Here is an 11,714-nt window from a genome sequence, read left to right on the forward strand (position 1 = left end):
CTCCAAAATAAGACAAGCCCAGAGGTATGCCTGAAATTGCTATTGGGCTAACACAGCTTGGCCAAATAAATTGAACAAACAGCCCCTGAAATCTTCAGTATACCGGCAAGGTTTTTGCCCAAGCAACATTACACAAAAAAACAAGCACACAATAAATTTTAATCAAGTGTTTTGAAAACTAATCACAATTCTCTTATTTACTGAACAACTGTGTCCAAAGAAAAGCAGTGCAATGCAAAGCAGGTCAGACTCTGAACTGCCATGTGTAATACTCAATTAGCACCAATGGTATTTTGCAAACCTGCATTTGAATTATGTTCCAAACTAATTTCAAATAAGCCCTTATTGACCTGTAAATTTGCAGCTGATTCTATGAATTGTTTACCACCTATTAAGTATTACAAATAGTGTTACAAATGTTAACAATAATAAAAAGGTTTTACAATATATGAATATATGAAATGCTCTAGATGCCTCAGTTTATGTGCACCATGTTTGCACATATACAACATTTTATGACAATCTTCCCCCTAAATCTAAATGTCAAATTCCAATATGTGGTTTCCAGTGTATGTGTACAATAAAAAGCAAACATCACACAGCGGTTTTAGTGGTTGAAACTTTCTTTATTAAGATGTATTCAACAGTTGCAATATATATCTAAGATTACTGTATAATGGTTAATACATGTCAACAGCATGTTATAGAGTATAAAAAAATGTGCAATCTATTTACCTATTATCTATTAACTCAAAGTTCTAACTGAAGGGGTCCTTATGCAAGGCTATTTTGGCTTTTTTGTACACCAAGCAAGACCCTGACATCCCCATTTCTCCCAACATCATGTCACTACTCATTCATGTCAGTACACTTGACAATTCAATGTATATTGCAATCATGAGTTCTGAATGAGCATTGCAGGTATCTGCCTCTTCGTTTACTAGTTCATGACAACATTCCATCATTTCATGCTTATACTGACCCATCATGTTTTCGACACTGTGACATTTTTTTCCAATTAAATGGTGTTTCTCTCTAGGCTTTTCCATCCCATCTGTCTCCTATGCCTTTTTTTCTTGTCTGGTATGACCTCTCCAAAGCTCTACCCTGGTCATATCTAGTAAAATTGCTATTTATTTTCCAGGGATATTTTTCCCCATATAACAGTATTCTTGTACATTTTACCTACCTGGCTTCCTTTAACCAACACCTTTTATTTTACACTCCCGGTGAAGTGGTTCTGCGCCTCTGTAGCCACAGCCAGCATCTTCTGTGCTACCCCCTTCTCAAATGATTTACTTGTTCTCATTACTTTACCTCCAATCCATCCCAGAATCCTTGCTCCTTACATTAGGAACCCCTACTGGTCTCTGGATACTCACAGTCGATATCCTGATGTCATTACTCGTCAACAATTCAGCAGCTGAGCTTGAAATGCAGAGACCATCCAAGCAAATGTATTAGTCAGAATCTCTACATGAGAGCTGGGTGTCCCTGACATCGTTGCAACCTAGTGATATGCTAATACTAACTATGTCTAAAAAAGGCCCTGCTTTCAGGTCAATAAAATATTTTGGACACAAATTTAATTTTTAGGCACCATTACCCTTTAATAAAATATAAGGCACAAAAATGTACACTGTCAATACAGAGATTACTATATAATAATATAGAAATGAATATCATAGTTAATTATCAATGTCTGTGTTAAAATGACTAAACCTAAAGAAGCTAATCTGTGGAATATTGTGCACAATTCTATAAGATTCTATAAGATTCTATAAGATCTATATAATTCTATAAGATTCTATTCCTAATACCGTAGCACCCATTAAAGAAGTGACAGATGCAAACTGATAATACCAGAGGGTGATAGATGCACAGGCACCAAGGGTATAAATAAGGCGGGCAGACATACCTGAGCAATTTGCCTTTTATGTTTACCCAACTTTGCAGTAGCAGAAGCCATACTCTCTACCCAAAGTTTAATTCATTATTTGTTGGTAGTTCCATCAAGTCAGGCGTGTGATGAGACAAGAAATGAGAACACACAAGATCGAAAACTAAAATGTTAAGTCTATGTACAAACATAAATTAGAGGATGTGTCATAGAGATGTAGAGATGGTATATAACATAAATGGAAACAAAACATTTTACAGTATACTTCTATTAAAAGATACATTTCATTTTACAATGACATTTTGATATATGAACATTGGGGGACTTGGTGACTTTCATATGATTTTTAGTGATATCTCCACCCATAATATACATTAGTGCTATCAAACCTACATACTGACAGGGTTGTCACATCTTCTATTGAATTAAATGTGATATGATGAAAATTATGTAGGGATTTCTATGTTCTTCCAGGCTTCTCTCAGCTTAGCAATGACCCTGAATGGTTTTACTTGAAGTACAACACCAAACTTCCCTTCCAGGTCTGGTAGAGGGTCTCCTTCTGGAACCTCCAGTGTGAATCTCTGCAGGATCCAGGACAGAAACAGGAAGATCTCCATCTTGGCCAGGGCTTCCCCAAGACATACGCGTATCCCTGCTCCAAAGGGAAGGTAACTCTGACATGGGGAGTGGATGTGGTTTCCATTTTCATCCAAGAATCGATCTGAATTATATAAAGAGAGAGACCACATGATCTTCCTATGCCGGGATCTAGTTATTGTGTGATCCAACATAGTCTTGTGATAGTCATACTATATTTTGTATTAATCACCAAGGACAGAAATAGGTTTATTTAGGTGTATGTCAAACCAAAACTTGTGGTGGTATAGGTTATTTGTCCTAGGGACTACATTTGCCAACCCTAAATAATAATATTAGTAAAAGACCAGAGAAAAGAAGGGTTTTTTGGCAAAATAAAGTATTGTAATAAATGATAAATCTCATACAACAATTCAAAAACATTTTCATCAAATAAACCGCAATTAGCTTGCGGTCATGAGAGACATAGATTTGAGTTTAGGCCCAAAGGGATACTATACAATGGGCATCTAACATTGTATAGATCCATGCAGCCATTATATTGGACTGGTAGGTAGGTGTTTGTTCGTGTAGACTGCTGTACCCAACGTGTTTCACCCTAAAGGCTTCTGGCAGATATTTTAGCCTCCCACTCCTCATCTATAAAAAAGTACTTCTTCAGCTCTGTCATCCTTAAAAACATTATTAGTTTATCATGGACCGATCTGAAAGAATATGTGTTCTACATTGTTGTTGTTCGCTGTACAAAAAAACTCACCTGGATTAAAGAGGTGAGGATTAATCCATTCTTTCTCATCGTGGTGTAGGGACCAGAGGTTAATGACCACACGGGCATCTTTAGGAATAGTGTATTCTCCAATACTGTTCAAGAGATATATATGATTGGTGTTGTACATACTAGAGAAAACATTTCACATAAGGTCTGTATAGTGCTTTTGTCAATATTATTTTCACGTGTCTAAGAACCAGCAGTATTCCAGTATTCCCCATATAGGCTAATAATCTAACACCCCTACAATTGTTTTATAGCCTGACACCAGTCAAGGAAGACCAAGGAGCATCTTGACCATATATATAAAAAAATTCCATGCATATACTCCCCCTTAGTGGGCACTGAATCCAGGACAACTCCAGATTGTACATACAGTTAGCCACCATTTTCCAGTGACTATATGGCATTCTGCCAGTTGCTTGGCCGCATGCACTACTGCTCTTGTTCTTAAAGAACCAGTGTTTGTACATATTACAGCAGTTTGTACTGCTGCCCCTATTCTTTATGGGTGGCCACAGGTGAGATGCAGGAAGATGCTCTTCCACATGGGTTTACTTAGTCTATGGCTGCTTTTTAAAGGAAAAGAACTGTGGGAATGTGAAAACTTTTTAGTATACGTTCTTTTTAGTTTATGTTCCTATAAAATTAATAAAATATAAACTTAAAGGAGATTTGGGCTTTAAAGGATAATTGCAATACAATATAAATGGCAGTTATCTTGCGTGCCCCCTTCCCTGATCTAAAGTAACTCACCCGCTCCACAGAAGCATTCTAGTTCCGGAGTTTAGCAAACACTCTCACAGACCCCTATAGAGCTCTTAGGTGCAGCCAAGATGGTGAAGACTGTCTTGCTGGATTATTATTATTACTATACTTTATAAAGTGCCTACGTATTACATAGCACTTGCATATACCAGTAATTATGTATCTTTGGCCAGGAAGGTACTTAGTTCATATCAGAGAAAAAGGGTAATCGGGATAACTGTACCTAGTCCTAAACCGTAAGCACAACCTGTTGTTCTGTTAATATAACTTGAGCAAAATTTTAAGAGCATTTTGAAAAGTCTTTAACCTATAGTAGTGTGAATGTCTTTATCCAACTAAGAAGACACAAATCTCACCTGGAATCTTTTAAAGCCACGTGTGGAATAAGCAATGGTGCTACGGGGCGAATACGAAGCACTTCAGAGATTGCAGCCTCTGTATACGGGAGGATTTTCTTGTCACTAAGGAGTGGATATCTTCCAAATCCAACCTTTGCATCAAGTTCTTCCTGGATCTTCTTTTGGACCTATGTTTTTGCACAAAATACACAGTAAGATCACCTATCCCTATATCTATGTGGTAAGCAATACAACCTATTACGTCTTATGGATGCATGAAGAAATATTCATAGTTGTAGCCCCTAGTATAGTTTTCATCAGCTGCCTGGAACTGGGTAACCCGGGCTTCTTTGGAAAGTGGACAGAATAAGCAGAGATAAATCCTGATAATTAGGTTGTGGGAAATAAAATGTAGATACTCTAACCCCTTTTCAGCTGTCAGGAATCTGATTACCAGTAACTGTGACAAGTACAAACACCTTCACCAGAAAGAAATATACATGGCACCATTGCTAACCACCCTTTCTGAAAATGTAAGTTGCAGATTGATTTCAGGATTTCTGGCTTAACTGGCTGAAGTAGACAACCAGAAACAACAAGTCAGCTGCTATCTTCACAAAGATGTCGGCAAAGGCAGCCTTTTATTTCGGGTTTACATGTTACCCACCAATAACCTCCCTAGCGGTTCATTTCTTTTGGTTTTATATGTCTAAAAGCGGTTCATTGTTTTTCATAAAAATTTATTTTACAGTATATTATAATAGTATGAGTATAATAAAGTTTGAAACACAAAATCATGTAAAAATTATACATTGAATAAATTAAAAAATCTATATATTTAAAAAAAAATTTAATTGTTTTTAATTTTTTTTTAAAAATTACATATTATACTCATACTAATATATATACTGTAAAATAAATGTTCTTGAAAACAATGTACTGCTTTTACACATATAAATCCAATGTATTGCATTCATCAATACAGTTATTTTGTATTGAATGCAATACAAATGGATTTTGAATTTCCCACCCACTGGCAACATACACACGCACCAACGTCACCAGGTGACTCATCGGATGCAGAAGCCAACCGGGGGAAGAGAGAAGAAGACGGAGATTGCGGCGATGGAAGTCGCGGGATGCCAGCGGATCAGGTAAGACTCTATTTACTGTTACCTCCTATAGGATTACCTACCCCGAGTGTGACTCGGGGTTACCACTTTTAGCAATTTTTTTCTACCCCAAGTCACACTCGGGGTTACCATTAGGGAGGTTAAGATGCAGCTATAATATGTTTCCAAGCTGTCCCCTTTTAATGCCAAGTCAGTAAATTATAAACTCCGCAGTTTGAAAGACAGATGTAAATTTTAAATATTCAAAGGGAACACTGAACCTAGGTGGCTCAGAAAGCATCGATGCCAAGAAATTAGCATGTCATTTGCCAGATAACAAATATATCCATAAAGTGATCAGTAATATTTTAATTTAAAGATTATTGTTTTAGGCCACAACATTTACATTGGTTAATGTTTAGTTCTTTGATTTTAGTTACCTCTGGATAGTGTAGAAAATATGCAACAGCCCATTTTAAGACCATAGAGGTTGTCTCCACTCCTGCTCCAAATATATCCCCTACAGTCATGAGAATGTGATCTTCTGTCAGCCCCACATCTTGTGATATGTTGCTGTTGTTGTTCTCCATGCTTGATTTGGCCTTCAGTAGAGCATCCATCAAGTCGCTGGCAGTATCATCACAAAACGCATCCTACAAAGTACATAAATGCTTTTAACAACCAGAAAAAATACATATACCTTAATATTATATTTGTTTGGTTGCTGTGTCTCACAAACTAAGAATAAATGGGTATGATGGCAAAATAACAATCATGTCAATATAGTAATATTAGTATACTAACGGTATAATTAACAAAATATTCTAATATATTAATATTCTTTAAAAGCACATTCTTTTTTCAAGCATCCGTCTTTATTATACCTACCATATGTTCCTTTAGTTTCTTATGAAGAAGTTGGTCTCGTGACGCTACTGCCTTCCTCAAGATATCCAGATCCTTGTTTGGAAATATCTGTGAAAAAAATATGTATATATGTCTGTGTAAATATTAATTAGGAAGCCTATGCAACTGTAGAGTAATGCAATATATAGTAAGCTTGTCTGTTGAGATGGACCTATGCACAAAGCTGGACCAAATAGGTTTCTTTGTAACATATCATTCCTGGGGCACAGGAATTCAGTGTTCCATTCAGTGTTCATTTTCTTGTTTGACTATGATTTGGGGTTCTTTGTCTTTGTGGTTGTGTAATTTGTCTAGTTTTATCAATATCATATGAAGTCAAGGCATCCATTTGTGTCCATTAGTGTGTCTGTTTGCAGGCAATAAACTTTTTGGTTGGGGGTCCTCTATAACCACAAAAATGACAAAACATTCTACAACTATTGCATTAGTAGAGCATGGGGCATGAGTGAATGATTTGACATTCTTGCAGTGGGTGTTTCATTTGCTTTTCATGTCACCAACAGGAACAGTTTTAAATACAGAACAAAGCATATATGTTGTATAACACTGTGACAATGATTCCTAAAAGCTAAGTCAACCAAAACCTTTTGTTTTCTGAATTCAGAATTTTTTTCTTCTGCTTCAGGAGGTAAGTACAGGTAGTCCCCAGGTACATCTGACATACAGAGGACTCCTAGATATAAACGGGGCTTCCTTGCTCCCTTGTGTGCAGGGTGAGGCATGGAGAGGGTGACTTTCGTGACTTGCAAAAAAAATAACTTGCTAAACACAGCTGAGACGGAGCTCTTCTGCAAGGTCAAAATCTGCAGTTGTTTTTTTTTGCATATCAAAGCACAGCTTGCTCCAGAAGTTAATGAATGTCTAGGCTCAATAAAGTTTTTGCTTTGTTTGTGATTAACTCACAGGGAGGATTTTATACAGTAACTGACACCATGCGGTCTAATATTATGTTGAGACAAACATCTGTCCTAATTGTATTTATTAAAATAATGTATCTGTACTGACTTACATACAAATTCAACTTAAGAACAAACCTACAGTCCCTATCTCGTATGTAACCCGGGGACTACCTGGATTCTTTTTTCAAATGTACCTGAGAAAAAAGTGACAAAAGTGAGAGAAACTCATAGCAAAAAGAAGAACAAAGCCATAAAAATGATCTTGCCCATATCTGCTCTAACCAACCTAAAACAAATGGCTAAATCTCACAAATGAGGTTTATAGTTGTAGGTCACTGACAAGGGGTGGATTTGGAATGGTATGTTGCAAGAATGCATGATCAACATTGTTTGAGCTCTTTATATACTTGATGTTGGTTTTGACTTAGCACTTTAAAATATATTTATGGACTTGTTACTAGATCTTGGGATTTAGAATTTTGTATGCTGTGGATATTTGGAATCGATTGAGCACTTTATATGCTGTGGATATTACATTTTATGTATGCAGGTTAAGAGCAGAAAGTAATCAGCAATTACCTGATGAACTATTCTCTCTGGTTTTGCACAAAGGGCACATTTATGATTAACAAGGTTATCTAATTTGTATAGCATTTGTAAGATATAGTATTTTGTTAGTCGGGAATGTTTTATGATTCATGAACCTGTGGTTTCCCCATGCATTAAATCTCCCCAATATACCAGCAGCACATACCCAATTATCCTTCGCTACCCCACTGGTCCAGCACTTTCACATGGATTAGGTCAATATTAGTATGTTTTAGTAATTAGGTACTATAAAATGCCAGGAACTTTCTTGGTAATTGAATGGAGCAGTCGGGGAGTAAAGGAAAGATGAGTACATGGTTTCTATGGATTGGGAAAGTAATTTTAGCAAACTTTAAGGCAAAACTTTAGGAAATATTACAATAACAAATTCATACCTGAAGCCAGGGAAAGATGTCCACCAAGCTGTCTTTAGCCACAGTGTCCACTATGCCTTGATTGTACTCCAGCATGATCTCAAACTCTGCATCTCCTCTCTCGTATCTGGTGTTGAAGCACAAGGCGCAGACCACATTAGTGACAGCACGAGTGAGATCTGGAGCCATGTCCAAAGGGATTGTATGGAACGAGGTGAAGGTTTGGCACAACGAGGCAGCTTCACGGGAAACTTAATGATAGAAAAATAATTCTACAATCACTATCAGGATAAAATAAGCCTCATGTTGGAGTTTTCCATAACCCTAATAGACACTACAACCAGATATCTATTTTCCTGGTAATATGTGGACTATAGAACTGCCAGTTCTTCCAGAGATTGCTAGGGGTCTCTCAAACTAAATCATGGAACAACATCACTTGGTAGAGCCAGCTTCATGACTCTAATGATGTGTTTACGTGTCATTCTAGCCACCATTGTAGAGAAGAATTTTTTCCACTGGCCACCAACTAAGAAGTCTTTTTTCCAAAACATTGGTTTTAGTAGGGGTTCCTAAAGATGTGAAAATTCATTCAAGGGGTAAAAAGGTTGAGTACGGCTGCTGTAAAAGGATACATTAGTGTTCTCCCTAACCCCCAGCCTGCTGACTGAACAATAAAAAGGCAGCAGATAAGGGCATGCCTCTGCTCTTTCCTCTCAGTATGTTCATTGCTACTATATAAGTGACTGCAAGAGAATTACACCAAGTACAATTAGGATATTTCATTTAAAAAAACGTATAATTTACATGTAATTTAACTTCTTAATTAAAAATTAACTTATTAAATAAACAAATCTATTCTAGCTATGTATTTGTTAAAAAATGATCTAAAAAAAGAAACTACAATCCAAAGGTAGTTTCTTACTGTAGTAAGAAGTAGTACTGATCTAAAAGTACAGAAACTACGGAAAGCAAATCTTTCTATCTGTAACTGTATATATTACTACATTTATTATACTATGCACACATAGCAGTTCTGGCAGTTGATGGCATCAAAGTAGATATATGTGGGAAGAAGCTCATTCCATCCGAGAGATATTTATTATTATAACATTTTGCTGGGGTCCACTCTTGACAATAGTGGGCTGTTCTCCACTATATTTATATTTAGTGCTGTAGGCATACTCACTGATCTGCTCAATGGCAACAGTCCCTTCACCAAACATACACAGCGCTGAATGAACCAATTTGCGATGAAACTTCCAGCTGGGACTATAGTCTGCAAATGCAATGTCCTTGGCATCTCTTGTCAAAATATCTGTTGTCACCTTAAAATCAAAGGAACATTACACTATAGTAGACAATATTTTTTTCATACATGTTTATCAAATACATTTTTTTTATAGGAAATACATTTGGTGTTAGAACATCTAAAGTTCGGTAAGGAGTCGCCAAAACTCGAAGGTGGAGAGGTATACATTTGGAGACTGTAGGAGAACAATCTTACTGTTGGAATATCCTTGAAACATACAAATTCAAGGGCTGGCTTAGATGATCAAACCCAATATATACCAAAATTTTATATAGCTTTGCGTGAAGCCTATTGTTATGATACTCATATGCAAAAGGAGACACCAAAACAATGCTTTTTCTCTCAGCAGAGCTGTAGATTTTTTAAGAATGTAGTATGGACTGGTGGAGGATGCTGGGGGTTATCACTAAATAAAAGCAGTTAATTCTACCTTGTAGTACAGAATGAAGCACATGTTGTAAAGTGATGTTCGTACCATTATGTTGTAATGCACAATAAAATGCATGCAGTACTACAATGCACCATAGCACACTAAAGGCTTTATTTATAAAACAAGGAATCTGTCATTCCTTCAAACATTCCCTGATGGGAATAAAATATTGCCATTGAAACACATAGACTAGGAGGATGTATGGGGGAATGTTTAATTCCCTGTTTTATGAATAGAGCCCTAAGCATGGTACAATGGTTTGTGGTAATATTAATTTTGATAAAGAGCAACCCAGTGCAAATGTTCATTGCAATAAAAACTTAATTGCAAATAAAATAAATGGGCCACAGTAGTGCTGTTTGTTAAAAACAAACAAACAAAAAACAATGTAAAAGGGTTGTTTCAAAGCAAAAAAACTAAGATCAGTTTATCATAGACCACCCGAGACATGGGATTTGGTGGTTATTATTTGGCACATTGCTCTTGATCTTTAAATCTTAATAAATTAGGCAACTTTTGAATGTTTAATATTGTAGCCCAGAAATACATTTTTAAATAAATAACTAAACATAGGCTAACATATTGTATGAAATAAATTGCAGAATCCTGTTGAGTCTCCTGATCCACAGGTTAATTTTGTGATACTCACAGCGCGGGGTCTTCCAGCAAATGTTTTGCCCTTCTTTAATAAGACCTCTCTGGCATCCTCATGCCTATTTACTAGAACCATATAGTGGGAGCCCATTTTAAAGGAATATAGGCTTCCATACTTCTTCTGGAGGTTACAAAAGAGGATATGTGGAGGCAAGTGATTTCCAAGGTGAAGTAAACTCCCGATGACAGGCAATGATGGTAAGCTCTTGGGGTACTTTATATTTCCATGGGTCCTCGATCCTAATCTCCAGAAAGAGAGAAGGAATAGCACTGAGACTAGAAGCAAAGCACAGCCAAGCCACACAATCATGCTGGAGTCTTAATTACCTTGAAATGATCATTTTAGTGTTCTTGCCAAATAAATATTGTGGGAGCTTGTCCTTGCAGCCAATCAGAGCTCAGGGGCATTAACCCCCTGGACGGCTCAAAGTTTTTTTAATCTTTTTCTTCAGTCACTCCTTAGAGGGTTAGAAAAAGTAAAAATGTACTTTTACAAATCCCAGCATCTGAATATGTTACAGAAACATTATATTGTGCTGACCTGACAATTGCCGGATTCTCTTTAGTGATATAGACTACAGCAATGAATTCTTCTACTACAAATGTATGTTTATTTTCATTAATGCTACCAAACTATTCACAAATTGAAGACCTTGTTCACTTTAATTCTGCACTGCAGTGAAGACTGGTATAAGTTGATAAGAACTACTAATACCTGTTCTGGGTAATAGACTTTGTATACAAAAGCCTCTAAGTTGAAATATTACATGTCCGTCGTTTTCTGTATTTAGTTGACCTTCAAAATCAATCTGACTTCCAAAACTTTTACCTATAACAAATAATGTCCTTCTGTAAACTATTAGAGATTTGCAGCAAACTCCTTTCCCCTTAATATTAGCATGCTGGAGCTGTTGGTGCTTTTTGAAGATTCTACCTGTGCAAAGGAGTTGTGTAGAAGTTTACACAATCAACTTAATATGAGTAATAGAAATTACTGATTGCCAGTGAAAGCAGGGACGGACAAAAATGAAATGGTTCCAACA

At 36.5% G+C, this 11,714-nt stretch overlaps 1 protein-coding gene across 1 annotated transcript; it reads right to left on the minus strand.

The window, feature by feature from the left end:
- Positions 1–605: 605 nt before the first annotated feature.
- On the minus strand, positions 606–11,020 carry LOC140339480 (steroid 17-alpha-hydroxylase/17,20 lyase). The gene is made up of 8 exons (XM_072424207.1): positions 10,667–11,020; positions 9,465–9,603; positions 8,297–8,526; positions 6,376–6,462; positions 5,928–6,140; positions 4,394–4,563; positions 3,258–3,361; positions 606–2,624 (listed from the first exon to the last, which is right to left on the minus strand). Exons 1-8 carry the CDS (start codon positions 10,979–10,981, stop codon positions 2,347–2,349), a joined length of 1,536 nt encoding a protein of 511 aa, XP_072280308.1. The 5' UTR covers positions 10,982–11,020; the 3' UTR covers positions 606–2,346.
- Between the last annotated feature and the right edge of the window lie 694 nt (positions 11,021–11,714).

The sequence above is a fragment of the Pyxicephalus adspersus genome, chromosome 10, assembly GCF_032062135.1.
Source record: "Pyxicephalus adspersus chromosome 10, UCB_Pads_2.0, whole genome shotgun sequence".
Taxonomy (NCBI): Eukaryota; Metazoa; Chordata; class Amphibia; order Anura; family Pyxicephalidae; genus Pyxicephalus; species Pyxicephalus adspersus.

Excerpts from the sequence above, each read along its gene's own strand:
- LOC140339480 (XM_072424207.1), bottom strand. The coding sequence starts at position 10,981 with ATGATTGTGTGGCTTGGCTGTGCTTTGCTTCTAGTCTCAGTGCTATTC. Across the intron at positions 4,564-5,927 it reads ATTTTCTACACTATCCAGAG|GTCCAAAAGAAGATCCAGGA; the intron begins GTAACTAAAATC and ends GCAAAAACATAG. Across the intron at positions 3,362-4,393 it reads GTGGCTTTAAAAGATTCCAG|TATTGGAGAATACACTATTC; the intron begins GTGAGATTTGTG and ends TCTCTTGAACAG.